Source organism: Ovis canadensis, chromosome 6 (genome assembly GCF_042477335.2).
Source record: "Ovis canadensis isolate MfBH-ARS-UI-01 breed Bighorn chromosome 6, ARS-UI_OviCan_v2, whole genome shotgun sequence".
NCBI classification, from domain to species: domain Eukaryota; kingdom Metazoa; phylum Chordata; class Mammalia; order Artiodactyla; family Bovidae; genus Ovis; species Ovis canadensis.
This window is the reverse complement of record NC_091250.1, coordinates 94035130-94061891: the sequence shown is the minus strand read 5'-3', so window position 1 is coordinate 94061891 and position 26762 is coordinate 94035130. Positions and strand designations below refer to the sequence as shown.

The following is a 26762-nucleotide window of genomic DNA, read 5'->3' as shown; positions in this document are numbered from 1 at the left end:
ACATTTCTCAACTCAAATATGAGTAGCTACATAAGATGAGCATATTATTGAAATCAGTCAGATGGCTTAAGAAAAACCTCCTACAAGAAATAAGACTGTTAAAATGCCCATAAGAACCAAAGCTATCCATAGGTTCAATGCAGTTTCTATAAAAGTTCCAATATTTTTCACAGATACAGAAAAAGATATCCCTAAATATGTACAGAACCACCAAAGACTGCAAACAGCCAAAGCAATCCTGAGAAGAAAGAACAAAATGGAGGCATCACATTGCAGACTGGACACCATACAACAAAACTATAGTAATCACAACGGTAGGGTATTGGAAAAATAGATCAATAGACAAAGGATCAGACTCTTAAGTGAAAGTCACTCAGTTGTGTCTGACTCTATGTGACCCTATGGACTACACAGTCCATGCATTCTCCAGGCCAGAATACTGGAGTGGATAGCCTTTCCCTTTTCCAGAGAATCTTGCCAACACAGGGATCAAGCCCAGGTCTCTTGCATTGCAGGAAAATTCTTTACCAGCTGAGCCACAATTCAAGCCCAATGGAACAGATTGTGAGCCCATAAATAAACCCTTGTCTATACCTGGTCATAGTAAAAACATCCTCTTCCAACACATAAGAGATCACTCTACACATGGAAATCACCAGATGGTCAATACCAAAATCAAATTGATTATATTATTTGCAGCCAAAGTTAGAGAGGGTCTATACAGTCAGCAAACACAAGACCAGAAACTGACTGTGGCTCAGATCATGAACTCCTTATTGCCAAATTCAGACTTATATTGAAGAAAGTAGGGAAACTAGACCATTCAGGCTTGACTTAATTTGAATCCCTTATGATTATACAGTGGAAATGACAAATAGATTCAAGGGATTAGATCTGACAGAGAGCCTGAAGAACTATGGATGGCGGTTCATGACATTGAACAGAAGGCAGTTATCAAGATCATCCCCAAGAAAAAGAAATGCAAAAAGGTAAAATGGTTGTCTGAGGTGGCTTTACAAATAGCTGAGAAAAGAAGAGAGATGAAAGGCAAAGGAGAAAAGGAAACACATACCCATTTGAATCCAGAGTCCCAATGAATAGCAAAGAGAGATAAGAAAACCTTCCTCAGTGATCAATGCAAAGAAATAAAGGAAAACAATAGAATGGGAAAGACTAGAGATCTCTTCAAGAAAGTCAGAGATGCCAAGGAAACATTTCATGTGAAGTTGGCCACAATAAAGGACAGAAATGGTATGCACCTAACAGATGTATAAGATATTAAGAAGAGTTGGCAAGAATACACAGAACTACACAAAAAAGATCTTCATAACCCAGGTAACCACAATGGTGTGATCACTCACCTAGAGCCAGACATCCTGAAATGTGAAGTCAAGTGGACCTTAGGAAGCATCACTATGAACAAAGCTAGTGGAGGTGATGGAATTACAGTTGACCTATTTCAAATCCTAAAAGATGATGCTGTGAATGTGTTGCACTCAATATACCAGCAAATTTGGAAAACTCAGCAGTGGCCACAGGACTGGAAAAGGTCACTTTTCATTCCAATCCCACAGAAAGGCAATAGTAAAGAATGTTCAAACTAAGCATAATTGCACTCATCTAACACAAGCAAAGTAATGCTCAAAATTCTCCCAGTGAGGCTACAGCAGTGCGTAAACCATGAACTTCCAGATATTCAACCTAGATTTAGAAAAGGTAGAGGAACCAGAGATCATAATGCCAACACTGCATCATAGAAAAAGCAAGAGAATATCAGAAAAACATCTACTTCTGCTTTACTGATTATGGCAAAGCCTTTGACTGTGCAGATCACAACAAACTATGGAAAATTCTTAAAGAGATGGGAGTACCAAACCACCTGACCTGCCTCCTGAGAAATCTGTATGCACGTTAAGAAGCAACAGTTAGAACTGGATGCGAAACAACAGACTGGTTCCAAATCATGAAAGGAGTATGTCAAGGCTGTACATTGTCACCCTGCTTATTTAACTTATATGTAGACATCATGAGAAATACCAGGCTGGATGAGGCACAAGCTGGAATCAAGATTGCTGGGAGAAATATCAATAGCCTCATATATGCAGATGACACCACCCTTATGGCAGAAAGTGAAGAGGAACTAAAGAACCTCTTGGTGAAAGTGAAAAAGAAGAGTGAAAAAGCTGGCTTAAAACTCAACATTCAAAAACAAAGATCATGGCATCCATCCCCATTACTTCATGACAAATAGATGGGGAAACTATGGAAAACAGTGAGAGACTTTATTTTTTGGAGGGCTCCAAAATCACTGCAGATGGTGACTGCAGTCATGGAATTAAAAGATGCTTTCTCCTTGGAAGAAAAGCTATGACAAACCTAGTATTAAAAAGCAGAGACATTACTTTGCCAACAAAGGTCCATCTAGTCAAAGCAATGATTTTCTAGTAGTCATGTATGGATGTGAGAGTTGGACTATAAAGTTGGGTGCCAAAGATTTAATGGTTTTGAGCTGTGGTATTGGAGAAGACTCTCAAGAGTCCGCTGGAATGTCAGGAGATCCAACCAGTGAATCCTAAAGGAAATCAATCCTGAATATTCATTGGAAGGACTGATGCTGAAGCTGAAACTCTTTGGCCACCAAATAGTTTGGCCACCTGATGCGAAGAACTGACTCCTTGGAAAAGACCCTGATGCTGGGAAAGATTTAAGGTCAGAGGAGAATTGGGCAACAGAGGATGAGATGGTTGGATGGCATCACCGACAAGATGGACATGAGTTTGAGCAAGCTTGAGAGCTGGTGATAGACAGGGAAGCCTGAGGTGCTGCAGTCCATGGGTTGCAAAGATCGGACAGGACTGAGCAACTGAACTGGACTGATATTGTCAACTAATATCTGATAAGAAAGCTATGAATAAATAATGGGGAAAATACAGTCTCTTAATAAATGGCATTAGGAAAACTGGATAACCACATGTAAATGAATGAAACTGAACCTCACTATCTTATACCATACACAACATCTAATTTGCGAACTCTTAGTTGCCATGTATGAGACCTTGTTACCTGACTTGGGATTAAACAGGGCCCCCTGCATTGGGAGTGCTGAGTCTTGGCCACTGGACAGCCAGGGAATTCCCAGGCCTGGAATTTATTAAACCAATCAATCAATTTTTTTTTTTTTTTACAAATTTAAGACACCTGTGGAGAGGAAAAAAGATGGCACCCCAGAGCTAGAGCAGGTAGAGGGATATGCCAAAGATGGCACCCCTGGTGCCCTCACTGGAGGGCATCCAAAAGCTCTTGGAAGTACATGTTAAGTTAGACACCTGCCCCTTAGGCTGCTTCTGCTTATACATAAGTAAATGAGCCTCTTTTCTCCTGAAGTCTGGTCGCATGAGCAGCTGCAACTGTGCTGGACATGAGGTGGGTTCCAATACAAAAGAAGCCATCTGCAGACTAGTGGAGAGGACTGTACCTCAGCAACTGTTTGTTACAGGCTCAGACAGTAAAGAATCTGTCTGTAATATGGGAGACCCAGGTTCAGTCCCTGGGTTGGGAAGATCCTCTGGAGGAAGAAATGGCAACCTACTCTTTAATATTCTTGCCTGGAGGAATTCCATGAACAGAGAAGCCTGGTGAGCTACAATCCATGGGATCGCAAAGAGTTGGACATGACTCTGTGACTAACACACAAACATAGAAAGAAAAAGCAACAAAAGAAAAAGTAATAAGTCATACTATATCAAACTAAAAAGCTGCTGCACAGCAAAAGAAACAACAGAGTTGAATGGCTATCTACAGAATGGAAGAAAATATTTGCCAATCATACATCTGATAAGTAGTTAACACCAATAATATACAAAGCACTCATACAACTCAAATGAATAGACATTTTTTCTAAGAAGACATACAAATGGCTAGCTTGAAAAGATGCTCAATATAACTAATTAGAAAAATGAAAATCAAAATCACAATTAGATATCACTTCACATGTGTTAGAATGGCTATCATGAAGACAAGAGATAAGAATTGGTGCTTCTCTGGTATCTCAGGGGTAAAAAATCTGCCTGCAATGCAGGAGACACAGTAGACATATGTTCCATCCCTGGGTCAGGAGGATCCTCTGGAGAAGGAAATGGCAACCCACTCCAGTATTTTTGCCTGGGAAATTCCATGGATAGAGGAGCTTGGTGGGCTATAGCCCATAGGGTTGCAAAGAGTTGGACATGACTTAGAGACTAAACCACAATAAGAATTGGTGAGAATATGGAGGAAAGAGAGCTATTGTGCCCTATTGGTGAGAGTATAAATAAATAGAGCTGTTATGGAAAGCAATATGAAGGTTCCTTACAAAATTGAAAAAAGAACTACCATATGACTCAGCAATCCCACTTCTGGGCTTATATCCCAAGAAAACAAAAATTAGGATCTTAAAGAGATATCTGCACACCCATATTCACTGAAGCACTATTCACAACAGCCAAGATATGGAAGGAACCAAACTGTCCATCAGTGAATGAATGAATCGAGAAGAAAACTGTAGTTTGCTGTACACTATTATAATGAATCACAAAATTGAGCTTGATGACATGTATTTTTAAAAAATTCACCTTTTTTAAATACCTTCAATACACTAAAAACCATAATTTGTTTTTGGATTGAGGTTTGGTATCTCTACCTGGATATCAAAACAGTGATGTGTATTTGGGACATAATAAAATAATAATTGGGAAAACTCTAATAGGTACTGGCTAATGAAAGTAATCCCAATCAAAATAATTCATGCATAAAGCATAAAAATCTTTTCTGTTCTATAGGAAATTTCAATACTCACATTGAAACAAAATTTCCAGCTAATATAGAAAAGAATTGGCAAATTGTTTACTTTATTTGAAAATGTTAGTATAACTACCTATGATGGCCCAGTATTCCCTTATTTACATGAACAAATGCTACCTTTTCCTGATTTTGCTTCCACCTTTTTACATATTTCTCTTGACAATCAGTTATGGCTCCTTTCTAATAAAATCTAGAAATCCTTTCAAGTCTTTCTGACTTCTTTGCAGTGTTTTATAATACTGACCACTGTTGTTTACTTCTGGACACTTCCCCCTATCTTTAATTCAGATACTATCTTTTCATTCTTCTCCTCAGACACTTTCTTCCATTTCTATTCTTACTCGTCACTCATGTCTCCAAGTCTTCACACTGACCAAGTGTGATCAACTACTAGCTGTTTGTATTATAATATCCAATTATTCATCTTCCTGGGGTACAAGAGGTACACTGTTTCCCAGCCTTGCTTGCAGTTTGGGTGGTACTACTAATGGTGTCCTATCTGATGGAATGTGAGTGGAAATGATATGAACCATTTCCAGAATTTTTATACAAGGTCCCCTCTCTTTTTCTCAGATTATCTGCCAGATACCAACACCCAAAGTAACTACGGAAATAAAATAGTGAGGTTAGTTGAGCTGTCACTGGCTGTGTCCCTCCATTAGGCACCTGCATCAATTGGGGCCATGAATAAAAAAGAATAAATATTAGGTTAAATGATTGCAATTTGGGGTGAGTGCACATTAAGTATTTAGGAAGATTTATCCATTCTAACATCATAACCTGTTTTCTGTAACCTACATTAATTGTCCTAAGTAAACATTGTTATTCTAGCTTACATTTAATATCATGCCAGCATATTTTTAATATCTAACACCATATAAAGCTGAAAACAGGATAAAAGTGAACTCATTTCAATAAGTGGACACACATTTCTCAAATTTGTTTAGTCTTTCAAACCAAATATCATACAGACTGATATATTTACTTTTCATTTTCCAAAGAAAAACTGTAGGTCTTGTTGTTGCTTAGGGAAAAAAAAAATCACATTTTCCCATTTCATCTTCAGTGCCACATCTCAATATATCATAATTATTTTATTACCTCCATTTTATACATGAGGAAACTGGAGCACATGCATGCTAATTAAATGGCCCAAAGTCACATACGCCATTAAGTAGAGGAACTAGGATTCGGACACAGTCTTGGCTCAGGGGTCTATGTAATCAGAACTATAAAGACCACATTTTTAATTGAGTTAAAAAGTATAAGATGAGAAAATCAATGTTGAGATTTAAAAAAAAGCAATGTAAGTGTTTAGTTGCTAAAATTAACTTTTAAAATGAGCACTTTAGGTCCTGGTAGATGTGAAAAGTAATTAAAAAATAGACCATTATAAAAATTAAATATTGCATTCTGATCATCAAAATCATAAATTTTAATAAAATATGCTTTTAAAGAAGTTCAAAGATCTTCAGGTTTCCCTGGTGGCTCAGACAGTAAAGAATCTGTGTGCAATGCAGGAGACTTGGGTTGGATTCCTGGGTCAGGAAGCTCCCCTTGAAAAGGGAATGGCAAGTCACTCCAGTATTCTTGCTTGGAGAATCCCATGGACAGAGGAGCATGGTAGGCTAAAGTCCATGGGGTCACAAAGAGTTAGACATGACTGAGCAACTAACACACACATAGAGATATTTACAAAGTGTTTTACCATTCACTAAAATAATAAATGCTTTCTATCATAAATTGTTTAGATATTTACATTTCTTAGAATATACAACTAGTTTTTTTTAAAAAAAGAAAAATATATATTTCCTATGCCATGCCATATAATATATACATATGTATATTCTTTGTCTCCATACATCTATACATCTTAGAACATCTACTTCCTAATATACAAATTCCATGTGTCTGCCAATAATAATATAAAAGACATTAAGGTCAAATCTATAAGAATATTATTTTTGTGCACTGTCTAAATCAAAATATGATTCTGTCTTTTGTTGTTAACACATTCATCAACTTTTACACTTGCATTTTCTGTTTGCTTTTCTTTTCTATTATAAAAGTGAAATTAACCAAATAATATATTTATTTTTTAGATACAAAAAGATAAAGAATGATTTATATTATGGGTGTTTTGTTATCATAGAATATATGCCATTTATTCTTTTTTTTGGTATGCCATTTGTTCCTTAACAGAGATTTCTAACTTACCTTCTTTTGTAGGACACAGTGGAAAATGAATATAAACATTCCCTGTAGAGAATTGAAAATGGTGAAGAGATACGCCATGATGACTGTGCTTTCATTAATATACATGAGTCCAAAGGCCCAGGTCAATCCTAATAGGCAGAGAAGAGCTATTGCACCTATAACCCATGATCTGCAAAGAGAAGAGAAAATTAAGACTTATCAAATAGTTTGTCTTTAGTTAACATAGTCATATTGTATCAACAATACTGACACTGAAAAAAATGTTACGGTAAGTTTATTGACAGGAAATGTAAGACAGGTGGTATAAGTACTTCAAGATTTTAATGAGAACTTACAAGTTTTCAAGCTTGAGGAGATATACATGAATGAAAATGTTATGAACACAGAAATTCATTTAAGCAAAGCAGATTTGTACTATTAAACTATTCACATATTTGCAGCACATATGTGAATGATATGGAGATGTAGTTATGGTTAATGGCAAGGTGGGAAAGTCTGTAAAGTTATGTCAGTCTCCACTGGTCTCATTGGTATGATAACATTTATTTGACTAGACTCTTTCCATTAGTGCTTCACTTGATACACTTTTACCCCATTTTTCCAAATTTCCTATTTTTCCATAAAAAATTTAATGTGTACTGATAAAAACAGAAGGAACCAATATATGGAACACATATAAATTTCTGTCTGATTCTATAGTTATGTAGAACAAATGTGATACACAGTAGATGTAAAAAAAAAATAGTTCCCCTCTAGATCACCATCTACTCTTTCAGCCTTTGGATTGCTGTCTTCTGGGTTATGTTGGACTAGACTTTGGAAATCAGGCAATTGGCAGCTTTATTGAAAAGAAGCCCAAAGGCTCAGGACACCTTCATGTCTTTGAAGTGTCTGTAAACTCATGGGAGAAAATGAAGTTGAAAATGGGATGGAGAGGCATGAACAAAGTAGTCCAGAACGGAAGAAAAATTCCCACTCTCACTCCATTCCCTTAGTTTCCTCCAAGCTGCCATTCACAATACTAGTAAATGGGTGACAAAAGTTCATATATTTGTGGTTATGTATTCACTATCAACATAAAATAAATCTTTCCAATAGATAGGAATCCAATAATTGAAAATGGAATCTTCCCAACTTCTATGTACATACGATAGGACCAAAACAGTCTAGATTTCTATAATCTTAGCCCATCCTTTCCTTTCCTAGTATACTTTCCTGAACATGGTAAACTAATACTCCTTTTCAGCAGACTACTATCCTTTACTTACATTGTCTAAGAAATGAATATTTATGGGGATTGAAACTTTGCAAAACAAAGGATGGAAAATTGCATATATTTACTATAATCTGAAGCTGGGTTTAATAAATTTTTCAGAGAGAACTACATTTTAAGAAAGATATGTCCCAGAGTAGTAAAATATTATTAAAGTCTTATTAATCTCAAATATTTACCATTTTCCTTCTATAACCATCAGCCACTATATTTCAGATGCAAACATCCACTAAATTTAATGTGCTTAATTTAAAACATTAATAATCTTGAATAAAGAATCCCTAAAGGAAGTTTGCCATGCCACAAACATGTATGTGACATGTTTGTATATAAGAATTAGAAAACATCTTAGAAGTTAATATCTTGTTTCACAAGCAGATTCAGAAGTATGAGAACTTTCAAGATAAAGCTCTCAGTTTTTTACAGATATTGGAAAAAGGAAAAATGGGAAGAGCTGCCATTAAACCAAGACAAAATTGTTATTCAGCTTTAGAAATAAAATGATAGGTTAAATATTCAAGTCAGCTATCCCCTAGAAAACACATAATGGGCTCAAGTGTTAATGATATAAAACAGTGATGAGCCCAATTCTAAAGAAAAAAGAAGTAAGAGCATGAAGAAGTAAGTGAAATGGTACTGGAGAAAATGAAAACAAAGGACTCTTCACCAGAAGAACAAACTGAAAGTCTACAGCAAGATCACCGAAAGGTTGTCAATCTTGTTTATTGCTGCAGGACATAGAATTTTAAAATGTACAAAGGAGAAAAAGCCCAAATCTTAACATTTACGTTTATTTTTATTAGATTAGTACAGACTTGTAGCTTTGTTTCAGAAGCTTAAAAGATATGATCGATAATCAAGATATGTGTCAAATTTGGAAGAGATTATTTCGCATATGCAAGATTTAATTTTTGAAGGAGGTATTTCCCCTTCTTTTGGATATTTAGCCTAAGAACTTCATTAGTATCATTTGTAACTCGGTAGTTTCATATCCAGAAAATCATTTGAAGAAATAACACTAAATCATGAAATAGCTTTAGATGAATGATGTCCAAACAAGCAACAGAAATGACGACATATGCAGCACGGAGGAGCACATCACAATGAAAGGAGAAAGCTAATAAAAGCAAAACAAGTCTGTACCACATGAAGTTGCTATTACTGTGGCACTAAGTTCAGGTGATATCCAATTAAAAGAGGTGAAGCAGAATTTTTCTGGCAATACACCTGCAGCATATTTATTCTGCAGAGAAGTTGTATGCCTGATTATTTTCCTGCACAGTTTGCTCTTCTGCCTCAATGTGAATGACAGAAGCTCTAATGATTTTTCAGTACTGATCTGACAGCTGGTTCATGGGACCACACTGATAAATGAAATTTATCAGCCATTCAGGTCATTCTTACTTGATGAAGGGTCTGTTATCCTCATAGCTAAAGAATGCATAGACATAAAGACAAGAACACCAACATTAGCATTTTATGACAAAGAATTTCATATGAAAAATATTCTCCTGGTTCCCAAAGGCCTCTGTCGCCCACCTCCCTAGAAGGCATCATAATCTTCCCTTTATATCCAGAAGGTAAATCCTAAAATGACCATGAGAACCTAAATAACAAGGAACAAAATCAATTTTACAATACTGCAATATCCCTTATGAGACTAAAAAATTCCATTTTTCTTCATCATGTGCACATATTACTTGTGACTTGACAGAGACATTTATTTCTAAGAGACCACATTTCTCTAGAGAATGAGAAATCTTATGAGCAACCTGGAAAAGGCTTGGGGGCATACTTAAAATGACAGATTTCATGTCACCTAAAGGTCTCTTTATTCTATAATATTAGTAGATGAGATTACTTAACTATGGACAGTACACTTCTGAGTAATTTTAACTTGCAAATGATTGACCTGAGTTAAATCAGAACATTATAGCCCATTGAAAATAATCAACAAGACTACTTTAAAATTATTTCTGATGGTACATTGAGAAAAATTTTTGAACAATCTTTTGTAGTAATAGGAGCAAACAGACAGCACCTGTCCATTATCACTTATATGTACTATTTAGTATCATCCACATAAAATGAGATCCAAGCATCAAATTAGCAGAGATAAGTTAGGGGATATTTTGGATTTTTTTTTTTTTTTAAACATGGTTGCTTCTCAGTGAACTGTGACAGGACTGAAAAGAAACAGAAACCTCGGTCCTCTATTCTCTTACCTCTTGCCAGAGGCAATGGTTTCTGATATCATGCATACAAAGTAAAGCTCTTAGAAAGGCTCCAACTGTGATGTATTTTGAACAAAGCAAACCACAGATAAAAAATCTCACTCTCCAGCGTGATAAAAGAAGAAAGAACAGAGTGACAGCCTGGGATTTGAAGCCAGTTTGCCTGAGGTTTACATCCTAACTTAGTCACTTACTAGCTATTTGATATTAGGCAAAAATTATTAATAATTTATCTGTGGTTGTGTCCAACTTTTACATCTATAAAATGGTGATAATTATAATGTTAAGTTTCCTGTGATAATGAAATGATACATTATGTATCAAGTGCTCAGAATAGTACCTGACATATTGTTTGATAAATATTCCATGGTTACTATTAGACCATTTTCATTCTAAAAATACAGAGTTTCTTACCACCCCAAAGAATATAACAGAAAATAATAAATGTTGAACTGTTAAATTCATTTGATGATGCTTCAGGAGTAAATATTATGCTATAAAATAGATGTGGTGAAAATAAGTTTGGAGATGGAGCAGGGAGTGACTAACTATAATGTCTAATATGGAGTTACTGGCCACATGGGTTTATTTATATTTAAATTTAAATTAATTAAAAGGAGATTAAGTTTAAAATTCATTTCCTTTGGTCACACTAGTTACATTACAAATACTTAGAAACTTCAGTAGCTACCATATTGAACAGGGCAGTTCTAGAACATTTCTGTCATCACAGAAAGTTCTATTGGACAGTGCTGAACTAGAAGATTCAAAGAGAGTGTTTAGCCAGGAAATGAAATTCTAAGAAATATTTAAATAATGCCATGGATATGGAAAAAGATAAAGAGAAGAATTTCTAAGAATTGATCATATTTAACACTTATCAATTGTGCCTAAAAAGAAAATCCTGTACTTATATTAATATTGAAAACTTACAGAAGATAATAGCATGATATTTATTCTACTATATGCATCTCCATGGTATCAACATTTTCCACCTATGATGCTAAATTTATTATTAGAATGACTCTATTTTAATTTACACAGTACAATATTAGGTAAAGAAAGTTACAGAGGTTAACATGTAGGGATACCTACAAAAATGCTATACAAAATTATATTAAACTACCTAAATGTTTCAAAAACAATATACAGTTAATTCTCTTTGCTGTACAGCAGAAGCTAACACAACATTGTAAAGCAACTATGGCTCACTAAAAATGTTACACACACACACACACACACACACACACACACACATATACATATATAGAACTTGGACAATAATTGCTAGAGTGAGATGTCTGCCTTAATGAGAAATACCAAAAAAGAGAGATATCAGGGTGCTATTCTGTGATTTTTGTTGGCAACTCTGGGGATCAGCTGCTTGCTATACTCAGTAGCAAAAACTGCAATTTCAATTCCAATTTTACTCAGAGTTAGCTACACACAAACTGCAGAAAAACTATACCACAGAAATTCTTGAACTGTTCAGAAAGTTCTAGGAACCACAACAGAATTCCCAAATGGGGATCTGGCAAAGGGACAGAGAACCTTAAGGAATTTGACTATGGGGGCCGGAGGGATTTGATTATAGAACTTCCACAGGACTGGAGAAACAGACTCTTGGAGGGCACAAACAAAACCTTGTACACACAGGAGCCAGGAGAAAGGAGCAATGTCCCCACAAGAGACTGAGTCAGACTCGCCTGTGAGTGTCCAGGAGTCTCCAGTGGAGGCATGGGTTGACAGTTTGGCTTTAGGCCAAACAACAGGGAGGGAACACAGCCCTACCCATTAACAGGAAATTAGATTAATGATTTACTGAGCAATTCATCAGAGGGCAGACAAAATGAAAAACAGTCACAGAAAACTAACCAAACTAATCACACGGACCACAATCCTGCCTAATTCAGTGAAACTTGAGCCATGCCATGTAGGGCCACCCAAGACGGACAGGTCATGGTGGAGAGTTCTGACAAAATGTGGTCTACTGGAGAAGGGAATGGCAACCCATTTCAGTATTCTTACCTTGAGAGACCCATGAACAGTATCAAAAGGCAAAAAGATAGGACACTGAAAGATGAACTCCCCAGGTCAGTAAGTGCCCAATATGTTGAGTGAGTGAGTGAAGTCACTCAATTGTGTCCGACTCTTTGCGACCCCATGGACTGTAGCCTACCAGGCTCCTCCCTCCATGGGATTCTCAAGGCAAGAGTACTGGAGTGGGTTGCCATTTCCTTCTCCAGCCCAATATGTTACTTGAGATCATAAGAGAAATAACTCCAGAAAGAAAGAAGAAACAGAGCCAAAGTGGAAATAACGCCCAGTTGTGGATGGAACTGGTGATGGAAGTAAAAGTCCGATGCAGTAAAGAACAATATTACATAGGAACCCAGATTGTTAGGTCTATGAATCAAGGTAAATTGGAAGTGGTCAAATAGAAGACAAGAGTGAACATTGACATTTTAGGAATCAGTGATCTAAAATGGACTGGAATGGGCAAATTTAATTGAGAAGATCATTATATTTTCTACTGTGGGCAAGAATCCCTTAGAAGAAATGGAGTAGCCCTCACAGTCAATAAAAGAGTCTGAAATTCAGCAGTTGGGTGCAATCTCAAAAATGACAGAATGATCTCTGTTCGTTTCCAAGGCAAAATATTCAATATCACAGTAATCCAAGTCTATGCCCCAACAACTAATGCAGAATAAGCTGAAGTTGAATGTTTCTATGAACTCCTAAAGACCTTCTAGAAAAAAGATGTCCTTTTCATCATAGGGGACTAGAATGCAAAAGTAGGAAAACAAGAGATACCTGGAGTAACAGGCAAGTTTGCAGTTGGAGTACAAAATGAAGCAGGGCTAAGGCTAACAGAGTTTTGCCAAGAGAATGCACTGATCATAGCAAACACTCTATTCCAGCAACACAAGAGATGACTCCACACATGGACATCACCAGATGGTCAATACTGAAATCAGATTGATTATATCCTTTGCAGCCAAAGATAGAAAGGCTCTATACAGTCAGTAAAAACAAGACTGGGAGCTGACTGTGGCTCAGATCATGAACTCCTTATTGCCTAATTCAGACTTAAATTGAAGAAAGTAGAGAAAACCACTAGACCATTTAATCATGACCTAAATCAAATCCCTATGATTATACAGTGGAAACAAACAGATTCAAGGGATTCGATCTGATAGACAGAGGGCCTGAAGAACTATGGAAAGAGGTTCCTGACACTGTTCAGGAGGTGGTATCAAGACCATCCCCAAGAAAAACAAATTCAAAAAGGTAAAACGATTGTCTGAGGAGACCTAACAAATAGCTGAGAAAAGAAGAAAAGCCGAAGGCAAAGGAGGAAAGGAAAGATATACCCATTTGAATGCAGAGTTCCAAAAAATAGCAAACAGATAAGAAAGACTTCCTTAGTGATCAATGCATAGAAATAGAAACCAATAGAATGGGAAAGACTAGAGAGCTCTTCAAGAAAATTAGAGATACCAAAGGAACATATCATGCAAAGATGGGCACAATAAAGGACAGAAATGGTATGGACCTAACAGAAGTGAAGATATTAAGAAACGGTGACAAGAATACACAGAAGAACTGCACAAAAAAAGATCTTCATGACCCAGATAACCACGATGGTGTTATCACTCACCTACAGCCAGATACCCTAGAGTCCGAAGTCAAGTGGGTCTTAGGAAGCATCACTACGAGCAAAGCTAGTGGAGGTGATGGAATTCCAGGTGAGATATTTCAAGTCTTAAAAGATGATGCTTTTAAAGTGCTGCACTCAATATGTCAGGAAATTTGGAAAACTCAGCAGTGGCCACAGGACTGGAAAAGGTTAGGTTTCATTCCAATACCAAAGAAAGGCAATGCCAAAGAATGTTCAAACGACCACACAACTGCACTCATCTCCCATGACTGCAAAATAATGCTGAAAATTCTCAGTGAGGCTTCAACAGTATATGAACCGAGAACTTGAGCAGATGTTCAAGTTGGATTTAGGAAAGGCAGAGGAACCAGAGATCAAAATGCCAATGTCCATTGTATCATAGAAAAAGCCAGAGAGTTCCAGAAAGATTTATTTCTGCTTTATTGACTATGCCAAAGTCTTTTACTGTGTAGATTGCAACAAACAGTGGAAAATTCTTAAAGAGATGAGAATACCAGACCTCCTTACCTGCCTTCTGAGAAATCTGTATGCAGGTCAAGAAGCAACAGAACCCAGACGTGGAACAACAGAATGGTTCCAAAATGGGAAAGGTGGATGTCAAGGCTATATGTTGTCACTCTGCTTATGTAATTTATATGCAGAGGACATCATGAGAAACGCTGGGCTGGATGAAGCATAAGCTGGAATCAAGTTTTCCAGGAGAAATATCAATAACCTCATATATGGAGATAACAACACCCTTATAGCAGAAACCAAAGATGAACCTGAGAGGCTCTTGATGAAAGTGAAAGAGGAGAGTGAAAAAGCTGGCTTAAATTCAACATTCAAAAAAATGAAGATCATAGCATTGGTCCCATCACGTAATGGCAAATAGATGGGGAAAGTATGGAAACAGTGAGAGACTTTATTTCTTGGGCTCCAAAGTCACTGCAGATGGTGACTGCAGCCATGAAATTAAAAGATGCTTGTTCCTTGGAAGAAAAGTTATGACAATTGTAGACAGCATATTAAAAGCAGAGACATTACTTTGCCAAGAAAGGCCCATCAATTTAAAACTGTGTTTTTCCACAAGTCATGTATGGATGTGAGAGTTGGACTGTGAAGAAGGCTGAGTGCCAAAGAATTGAAGCTTTTGAACTGTGGTGTTGGAGAAGACTCTTGAGAGTCCCTTGGACTGCAAGAAGATCCAGCCAGTCCATTCTGAAGGAGATCAGCCCTGGGATTTCTTTGGAAGGACTGGTGCTAAAGCTGAAACTCCAGTACTTTGGCCACCTCATGCGAAGAGTTGACTCATTGGAAAAGACTCTGATGCTGGGAGGGATTGGGGGCAGGAAGAGAAGGGGACGACCAAGGATGAGATGGCTGGATGGCATCATGGACTCGATGCAAGTGAGTCTGAGTGAACTCCGGGGCTTGGTGATGGACAGGGGGGCCTGGCATGCTGCGATTCATGGGGTCGCAAAGAGTCGGACACGACTGAGCAACTGAACTGAACTGAACTGAACTTATTGATGGGGAGCCACCTTTTATATTTAGATCACCTATTTCTATACTCTAATGTAAATTTAAGCTACTATAGAGTAAGTTTGTGCCTTAGCCTGTGAAATAATTACTAAAGCAGCTTTTAGCTATAAGAATCCCTAGTTCACATGCAATATAGAAATTCATGCTAATGACAAAGAACTAGTCATTAATTTTACCTCCAGTATGACATGAATAATATACAATAGTTTGAAATCGAAATATCACTAAAGTTTATCTATAATATGTCAGTTATTTTCCATCATTTTGTCAGATATTCTACTGGCTTAAAGAATCTAGTTTCAGAATGTCTTTCCATCAAATCTAAATTAAATAGATGATAATGTTGCCACCTGTTATGGTGACAAAGATATATGTTATTGATTCACTTTTTATTAAAAAAATCTAAATAGCTAGTTTCTAAAGCTGAACAATTTTCATTCTGATTCACCACTGATACAAAAATTCATCCCAAGTTGTAAGACTGAAACAATTTTACTGTAATTATTTTAAGGTTTTATGAAAATATGGACACAAGGGCTTAAGATGTTCTTGGTGATGTTAATAGGAACTTAGAAGTTATCTTAGAATTTACAAGTTGTGACATGGAAAATGAAATAAAACATATTATGTAGTTTTCAAGGTACAAATAAGAAAAAATATCCATTTTTCTTAGTAAGTACGTTTTCCTTTTATCAGACATTTATCATTTTATCCTTACATTTAAAATTCAATATTTTAAATATTAAGGTCATAATATTATCTTTAAGAGTGATCTTTAGAATAAAGTTCAGAATTCTTAGGGGCCTCTATAGTAGAGAATTTTTAGGGGTGCTAGTGGTAAAGAAAAGTGAAAAGTGAAGTCGCTCAGTCATGTCCGACTCTTTGCGACCCCATGGACTATAGCCTATGAGGCTCCTCTGTCCATAGGATTTTCCAGGCAAGAATACTGGAGAAGGTTCCCATTTTCTTCTCCAGGAGATCTTCGCAACCCAGGGACTGAACTCGGGTCTCCCACATTGTAGGCAGATTCTTTACTGTGAAAGCCACCAGGGAAGTCCCTCCTGCTAATGTAGGAGACATAAGACACATGGGTTCGATCCCAGGTTCAGGAAGATCCCCTGGATAAGAACATGGCAACCCACTCCAGTATTCTTGCCTGGAGAATCCCATGGAAAGAGGAGCCTAGCAGGCTATAGTCCATAGGGTCACAAAGAGTTGAACATTACTGAAGCGACTTAGCATGTATGCACATAGATTGAAAATACTTATGCATATGTTTATATAGTCTATAACAATTATTGCGATTCCATGGACTGTAGTCTACCAGGCTTCTCTGTCCATGGGATTTTCCAGGCAAGAGTACTGGAGTGGGTTGCCATTTCCTTCTCCAACAATTCCAAAGAACAGAAAAGGCTATTAAAATCTAGCCCCCTAGAAGCTTAGCTAAAAAAAGAGAAATACATCTTCAAAAGATTTCATAACCAAAACATTAACTTATAAATTAATGCTATAATTGTGGTTTAGTTGCTAAGTCTTGTTCGAGTCTTGTGACCCCATGGACTGCAGCCCTCCAGGCTCCTCTGTCCATGGGATCTTCCAGGCAAGAATACTGGAGTGGTTTGCCAAAAGTCTCGTAATATAATACATCAGTATAGACAGATGACAAATGGACAGAAACAATATAATGAATCAATTTAGTTATACGACATTCTTTCTCTGACTTTAACAATTCAAAATAGAATATTATTTTTAATGAAATTTTTAAAGGACATATTACCTAAACTTCAAGATAAAAAGAAGATTAATTGTTTAACTAGTTTTAAAATTTCCTCTTCATTATATTAGATACACAGAATTTTTTTTTCTTTTTTTAAAAAAATAGTAGAATGGGTAAGGTTTGGTGTGAAGGAAAATGAAGGAAAATACATGTTTATTTCACATATACTTTATATTACTGGGAAAATACCATCCTAGAATTATTATTCTATTATCTTTTTTTAACCAGTATAGGAAGAGTAAAAGGAAACATCATTTAGAATGTAATTCAATATTTTCAAGTAAAATATAAACAATGTTTCATCATGGTCATATGTTTAAATTACTTAACATTAAAGATATTAAAGTCCTTTGAAAAATATGAAAATTATATAATGAATATAAAATTTATAAATAGATATTATTTCAACTGTGGATTTTATTACTATTAATATATTACTACTAAAAGCTATATTTTTACACTTGCTTATATAAAAATATTAAGAAAAGAGTGAAATGAACCAAATAAAGAAAATAAATGGTTTTGAATACATCATAAACATTTTAATTCCTATCCCTCAATGTCCTTACAATAATATTGCAGAGTTGAGGAGAGTAAACACCAATATTAAATTGTGAATCAGAGAATTTCACATTCCTGATAAATTGGGTAAGTCTGAAATTAGGAAGAATTGAGTATATAATAAATCAGGATTAATAAATATTAAATAAATGAATAATAAAACATTAATTATATTATCTCCAAACTCAATCCTATACAAATTCTTATAACTCAGTTCAATATGGTCAAAGAGCTAACTTATATGAAAGACATTAGACACATCAATTATGAGAATGAATAATGAATTAGTATATTGGACACAAACAGCAAAAAATTATCACACTTTATTTTTTTTATTTTTTATTTTTTTAAATTATCACACTTTAATATCTCCATCTATCAGATTTATAAAATGAATTAGTAGGTTTATAAAAATGAATTTATGAAAATTTATAAAAATGAATTGGTAGTTTCCATGAAAATAAGATGCTTCTTCCCCCTGGTGGTTTAGACAGTAAAGAATCCTCCTGCAATGCAGGAGATCCCTGAGTCTGGGAGATTTCCTGGTGAAGGAAATGGCAACCCACTCCAGTATTCTTGCCTGGCAAGTCTCACGGACAGAGTAGGCTGGCAGGCTACAGTTCATGGAATTGTAAAGAGTTGGACATGACTGAGCAACTAAGCAAAAACGTGCATGTGCAATTAAGATATAAAATTTTGGAATCACATTGGAAGCAAATAAGATCATTGTTTGATTATCTATATTAATACATGAAAGATAGTGTATCTTAGTAACTGAAACCACTGATTTGTGAATCAATCTGCCTGCACTTAGATGAGAATTTTACAACATTGGGCACATTATTCATCTACTCTGACCTTCACAGTCTTCATCTTTGAAATGTGTGTAAGTATAGATCTTTGTTCATAGGGCTGTTGTGTGTATCAAAAAAGTTCCAAAAAGCTCCTTTTATTTAATATGCAAAAAATTACTCAACAACATATAATTTTAATATACAAAAGTACCATACACATATTTGTTATTACATTTGCTGTTATGTATTGACCTTCTGACCTCAAAAAAAGAGCTACAGGGAAAAAAGTGTTTTTAAGTGTTTTGGAAATTCATATATTAACTAGAAATCCAAAGAGCAAGGGAGAATCACTGCCTTTTTCTGAAATCAATATTTAGATTGAGAAAGCCTCAGTCTATTTGATGTTTTATTCTGGATTTCTTTAGGCTTAGTATATGCTATGAAATTCTACATTTTCATTTGAACTGGAGTATATATCCAGATTCCTAATGAACATTAAAATAGAAACCAATAGTTCTTTGTATTACATGAGAAATCCAAATTTAATTGATAAATATATTGTATCTTCAGTGTCAAAAAGTATACTAATAATTGCAATATTTCACTAAATGTAATCCTTTGATCATCAAGTAAGATATAAACAACAGCTTTTTCGCAATGGGTTTGCCGCCAGGACACAGATGTCGTGAAAACCACCGTTAAACCTAAGCCAAAATGGGAAAGGAGAAGACCCACATCAACATCGTTGTCATTGGGCACGTAGATTCAGGGAAGTCTACCACGACTGGCCATCTGATCTACAAATGTGGCGGGATCAACAAGAGAACAATTGAAAAGTTCAAGAAGGAGGCTGCCGAGAAGGGAAAGGGCTCCTTCAAATATGCCTGGGTCTTGGACAAACTGAAAGCTGAACGTGAGCGTGGTATTACCATTGATATCTCCCTGTGGAAATTTGAGACCAGCAAGTACTATGTTACCATCATTGGTGCCCCAGGACACAGAGACTTCATCAAAAACATGATTACAGGCACATCCCAGGCTGACTGTGCTGTCCTGATTGTTGCTGCTGGTGTTGGTGAATTTGAAGCCGGTATCTCCAAGAACGGGCAGACCCATGAGCATACCCTTCTGGCTCACACCCTGGGTGTGAAACAACTAATTGTTGGCGTTAACAAAATGGATTCTACTGAGCCACCCTATAGCCAGAAGAGATACGAGGGAATTGTTAAGGAAGTCAGCACCTACATTAAGAAAATTGGCTACAACCCCGACACAGTAGCATTTGTGCCAATTTCTGGCTGGAATGGTGACAACATGCTGGAGCCAAGTGCTAACATTTCATGGTTTAACGGATGGAAAGTCACCCTTAAGGACGGCAATGCCAGTGGAACCACCCTGCTTGAAGCTCTGGATTGCATCCTGCCACCAACTCGCCCAACTGACAAACCCTTGAGTTTGCCTCTCCAGGATGTCTATAAAATTGGTGGTATTGGTACTGTCCCTGTGGGTCGTGTGGAGACTGGTGTTCTCAAACCTGGCATGGTGGTCACCTTTGCTCCAGTCAATGTAACAACTGAAGTGAAGTCTAGAAATGCACCATGAAGCATTGAGTGAAGCCCTTCCTGGGGACAATGTGGGCTTCAATGTCAAGAATGTGTCTGTCAAAGATGTCCGTCGTGGCAATGTGGCTGGTGACAACAAAAATGATCCACCCATGGAAGCTGCTGGCTTCACAGCTCAGGTGATTATTTCGAACCATCCAGGCCAAATCAGTGCTGGATATGCACCTGTGCTGGATTGTCACACAGCTCACATTGCTTGCAAGTTTGCTGAGCTGAAGAAGAAGATTGATCGTCGTTCTGGGAAAAAGCTGGAAGATGGCCCTAAATTCTTGAAATCTGGTGATGCTGCCATCATTGATATGGTTCCTGGCAAGCCTATGTGTGTCGAGAGCTTCTCTGATTATCCTCGCCTGGGCCGTTTTGCTGTGCGTGACATGAGACAGACAGTCGCTGTGGGTGTCATCAAAGCAGTGGACAAGAAGGCAGCTGGAGCTGGCAAGGTCACCAAGTCTGCCCAGAAAGCTCAGAAGGCTAAATGAATATTATCCCCAATACCTGCCACTCCAGTCTTAATCAGTGGTGGAAGAACGGTCTCAGAAATGTTTGTCTCAATTGGCCATTTAAGTTTAATAGTAAAAGACTGGTTAATGATAACAATGTATCGTAAAACCTTCAGAAGGAAAGGAGAATGTTTTTGTGAACCATATGTTTTGTGTGTGGCAGTTTAAGTTATTAGTTTTTAAAATCAGTACTTTTTAATGAAAACAACTTGACCAAAAATCTGTCACAGAATTTGAAACCCATTAAAAAAAGTTTAATGAGAAAAAAAAAAGATATAAACAACACAAAATTATATGTGAAATGTTGATGAAAATTCATTAAGATATCTGTTATAGGATGACCCAGAAAGATGTTCTGGGGAGGGAGGTGGGAGGGGGGTTCATGTTTGGGAATGCATGTAGGAATTAAAGATTTTAAAATTTAAAAAATAAAAAACTAAAAATTTAAAAAAAAAAAAATTGAATTTCATAGTTCCTCATGATTTTTTGAAAACTTGAAACTCTGAATAGGATAAAGTAAATGACAAACTATATAAAGAGAAGTTTGCATTTCTTACTAATGATTTTGTCTTGTAATCCTTGAAAACTATAGTTCTAGTATCTGATAGAAATATCTCAAGATCTTAAAATAATGGCAACAAATTGACATCTTTTATTTTTTAAAACTTACAGATAGAGTCATGTTTCCTGGCTCATTATTTAAGGATCAATGTTTTTCAAGCTTATAAGCTTGATCATTGGAATGCAAGGAGAGGAAGTACTTTAAAGAATGTATAACATACTTTCAAGGTTTCTTTTTTCAATTTAGAAGATATAAAAACTTTTAAGTAAAATAAGAGAGAAAAATTGATAACTTTTAGATATTCTTGCCAAATGTGTTTTGACACGTTGAATTGTTATATCTTTCTCATACCATATGGTATCATCACCTCTCATTTCAACAACTTGTAAGAGAAACATTCATCATAGCCTATCTGTGAATAAACACTTTATTATAAACTGCTTGTAGAACAACTAAAACATAAAAAAGTACAACTGTGTATTTTAAACATGTTGGTATTTACTAAAGATTCTAATAAACAGAACCAAGGCAGACCCTGAAACACAATAGGATACAGACAAGTCTTATTTAATGTTGGTCAAGTGATGTAACTGTCATTAGGCCTAGTTTACTCACTTTCACAATGAATGACATAATCTTGCATGCGTGCATGCTCAGTCGCTTCAGCTGTGTCAGACTCTCTGTGACCCCATAGATTGTAGCCCTCCAGGCTCCTCTGTCTGTGGAATTCTCCTACTATGATCTTTTTAGAGTTGAATGCAACCAAGAAAAGAATAGTCTATGCCTCAACTAGTTTCTTGAATAGTGAGTAGACCTAGGTAATGACCCACAATCTCTACTGCAAGTCTGCTTCTAACACAGAAGCTCTGTGAGATGTTGTAGCCCTTAAATATATTTATAACTAGAAATCTGAATATAATCTTAAAATTATGTTAACAAAAAAACACTGAGAAATGGTATAGAAAATTTAAGCAAATATGCACATAAATCAAACTTTAAAGGTATACAAACTCCAAATTCCAAAATAACAGTTCTTAAATCAATCACACGTTAGGCCAAAGGGCAACCTTAATAAAATACTAAGAATTAATATCAAACCTACTGCATTCTCTGATGATCGTGACATCAAATCTTGAAATCAATAACTTATAAAACATGCATAGATATACATGAACATTTATCCATCTGCTGCTACGTCTCCAAAGAAACCTCAAGACCCTGAATATTTTACAAATAAGTTCTATTTAATATTAAAACAACAAATAATCCTTTTTTCATGTAGGTCAGGCCTAAATGAAAAAGAAGAAAAGCTTTATGAGACTACTATAAGTTACTAGGTAGGTAAAATTTAAGAGAATAAAAAAGAACATTTTATTTAAAATCTTACTTTAAAATCCTAAATAAGCTATTAGATAGCAAAATCTAATGGTGCATAAACATCATGATCAGTTACTACATAATGGTGAAGAAGAACTTTAAAAACTGATTTTGAAATTTACATTGAAGAAAGATGAAAGTCTAAGAGAAGATAAAGCAATTTTGAAAGATGATCAAAATGGGAGGACTCATGCTACCAGATACTAAGCAAGGTTGGTAATAAGGAAGTAATGGTAGAGAAATGAAGTCTATGGCCATGGAATAGAAGAGAGCACACAGAGATTTGGTCTGGGACAGTGAAGCAGCAAAAATCTTGAGGAATAGGATGGATTATTTTGCGAACGATGTTGGAAATTTGGCTGGTCATATTAGGAACACAACATGTCCTCCAAAGACCTCAAAATCACACACTACAGAGGAAAAGTTGATGGTTTAAATATATAATATTGTTCTCTATAGTAAAACAAGAATCAACAGAGACATGACAAATGGAGAAGCTACATGCAATAACTGAAGTATTTAAAGTGTATATTAGCAAGTAAATGAGAAAGTTTACAGAAAGGCTCATTGAAAAAAAAAGGGGGGGTGGATTAAAATGATTTTAGAAAGATTAAAAATAGAAACAAATGACCATAATCATTTTACTAATAGGGTTCCTGTAAGTATGAACTGACATGTTGAATATTTGTTGTTTCATTGCTTTAAGTTTTTACATATTACATTAATGAAAGTAACTGAGTGGAAGATCTGGTAATTTTAGATATCTTTCTACAGCTAGCTGAAAAAGATGTTGTAAATTCAAAGGCAGAAAAATGAGAAAAGTGCAATGACAATGACTCCCACAAAGGAAATTAGCCATTTTTTTACTTCTTGGCATATGTAATGTTAATATTCAGTTATGTCAATATTTTTCACTGATATATTACTACTTTTTATACTCATGGCTTGCTTTCTTTATCTCATAAACAGCTTGAAATTAAAGCTAAAACCATTAATCTCAGTTCTGGAACTGAGAGGATTTTTGTGTTAGCATGTTTAAATGTCTGATTGAAAATATGAACTTCTACAAACAACATTTCTGAGTATTCTAGAATACATGCTCAAATATACATTTATAAAAGAGCCAGGGGACTTGGATGACAGATCTTTTTAAAATACATAATTGTATATAGTGGAAAAATCCAGCAACAATTGGGACTCAGCCAAGAGAAAATTAGATTAGGAAATTTTCAGCTGTGGACTGAGCAGCTCAAGACAGCTAACATTCCACTATACTGTCTGCACATTTTATTTACAAATCCAGGGATTTACTACACAGTCCTTTATTTAAAATAACTGTGACTTACATTGTTTCACTACTTGTTAATATGGGGTAAACTTAATAAAAACAAAGTAACACTCCTATTAAAAAAGTACTCCTGGAAAGTAGGAGAATGAGAAAAGCTGAAGTTTGAAAAAGTGTTTTTGCTTTAATATTGTTCTTTTTTAAATGAGAAGTATTCCCTTGGAATAGGGAGTACATCAGATGAGAAACACTGGACTGGAAGAAACACAAGCTGGAATCAAGATTGCTGGGAGAAATATCAATAACCTCAGATATGCAGATGACATCACCCTTATGGCAGAAAGTGAAGAGGAACTAAAAAGCCTCTTGATGAAAGTGAAAGAGGACAGTAAAAAAGTTGGCTTAAAGCTAAACATTCAGAAAACGAAGATCATAGCATCTGGTCCCATCACTTCATGAGAAATAGATGGGGAAACAGTGACAGACTTTATTTTGGGGGGCTCCAAAATCACTGCAGATGGTGACTACAGCCATGAAATTAAAAGATGCTTACTCCTTGGAGGAAGAAAAGTTATGACCAACCTAGGTAGCATATTCAAAAGCAGAGACATTACTTTGCCGACTAAGGTCCGTCTAATCAAGGCTATGGTTTTTCCACTGGTCATGTATGGATGTGAGAGTTGGACTGTGAAGAAGGCTGAGTGCAGAAGAATGGATGCTTTTGAACTGTGGTGTTGGAGAAGACTCTTGAGAGTCCCTTGCACTGCAAGGAGATCCAACCAGTCCATTCTGAAGGAGATCAGCCCTGGGATTTCTTTGGAAGGACTGATGCTAAAGCTGAAACTCCAGTACTTTGGCCACCTCATGCGAAGAGTTGACTCATTGGAAAAGACTCTGATGCTGGGAGGGATTGGGGGCAGGAGGAGAAGGGGACGACCGAGGATGAGATGGCTGGATGGCATCACTGACTCGATGGATGTGAGTCTGAGTGAACTCCGGGAGTTGGTGATGGTCAGGGAGGCCTGGCATGCTGTGATTCATGGGGTTGCAAAGAGTCAGACATGACTGAGTGACCTGAACTGAAGTGATATGCACCCAGAGTGTGCTGGTAAGTTGTTTAGCCTCATTGTGTAAACCATAATTTGTGATGATTAGTTTGCCTGTCAGTGATCATCTATTTATTATCTTTAATCATAGAGCATTTCAGTCTCCTTTAATGAATTGGAATATAGGTAAATAGCCTGAGATGTGATTTTTAAGATTAAGTACCTTGGTATTTTCTAGAATTTGAGGAGAAAATGTATGTATCTAAGGCAGAGTGTAAGTAGTGCTTTCATCTATCTAGGGGGATTTTCCATTGGTATGGGTACAAAATCTATTATCTAAGATTGTAAGTGACTACAAGAAGATAGTAAACAATGAATGGGTACCACAAAAATGGTTCCAAGCTTGCTCCATCTAATTACTTAAAATTTATATGCATATCTTTTAATTCAATCCAAATTTTCACTATTTCCCTTGTTCTCCCCAAATTCCATCCTATCCTTTGAAATTCAGAATCTAATATCAACAAATTCCCCTACATTTTTTTTTTTAGTTTTTCATTTTTTTAAATTTTAAAATCTTTAATTCTAATATTCCGTCCTGGGTGTGTTTTTGTCATCTTCATGCTTTAAGTGACATTGTTGTCTGCTGACAGTGCTTTCCCTGAAGACCACACAAACTCAAATATTGGTTTTCTCACAAATCAGGCAGTAGAAGTAATACTGCCAAACCATGATTTTTACCTCTGTCAAAACCCCAGCTCCTTTGAGAGTCTTGCCATCAAATATCTACTACCACCATTTATTTTCTTTTTTGTTGTTGTTATTTACTAGCATCTCCAGACATCCCATTAGTCCCTCCACACTTTCACCATATATCCCCCATTTTGTATTCATCCTTTCCTGCCTGACCAGACTAGATTCTATAATCTTTAACTTCTTGCATCTCCTTTCATCTTTAATGATTTGAAAAAATATGCAACCCTGATTAGATGAGTATTGAACAAACAAAAGATGTCTAATAACATTTAACAATATCCAGAAAGTCAACTAAACTCCCCTATCAATGTGCTTTCCCTTACCCCACGAGGAATATTTAACATTTTCCTTGTACCTCAAACTTCCTTTTTATCCCAACAGCTTCAGCTGAATATTGCCTCCTATTTACTTTAAAAAAAAAAGCAATCTGATAGTTACAAATGCATTGGTGCACTGTCTGGACCTCACAATCCCTTGTACAGATCATGACTTTATCCCTCATCTGCTGCATGCTTAGCTGATAAAGATTTGTCCCGTGACCTGCAGAGGACTGTTTTTGTGTACCAGAGCTACTAGGCCCATACAGCCAGAAGTACCTGGGAGTTTACATTCCACTCTCACAACCCATCCCATGCCCCTCAGCAAAACTGTAGTCCATTACTAACAGGTCTGAAATTATAGAATCCCAGTTCCTATGCCTTAACATTGGACAG

The 26762-nt window shown here is 36.1% G+C and overlaps 1 protein-coding gene and 1 pseudogene across 12 annotated transcripts in view; one reads left to right on the top strand and one right to left on the bottom strand.

Annotated features, from left to right (window-relative positions):
• The window catches only part of ADGRL3 (adhesion G protein-coupled receptor L3), a 936369-nt gene that overhangs the window by 43806 nt on the left and 865801 nt on the right, over positions 1 to 26762 (bottom strand). For all 12 annotated transcript variants that reach the window (XM_070292434.1, XM_069593110.1, XM_069593111.1 and 9 more), the window contains one exon: positions 7057 to 7225. In XM_070292434.1, the coding sequence (XP_070148535.1) occupies positions 7057 to 7225 (169 nt within the window). The remainder of the gene's footprint in view (positions 1 to 7056; positions 7226 to 26762) is intronic.
• Positions 19567 to 21017, top strand: LOC138442153 (elongation factor 1-alpha 1 pseudogene; annotated as a pseudogene).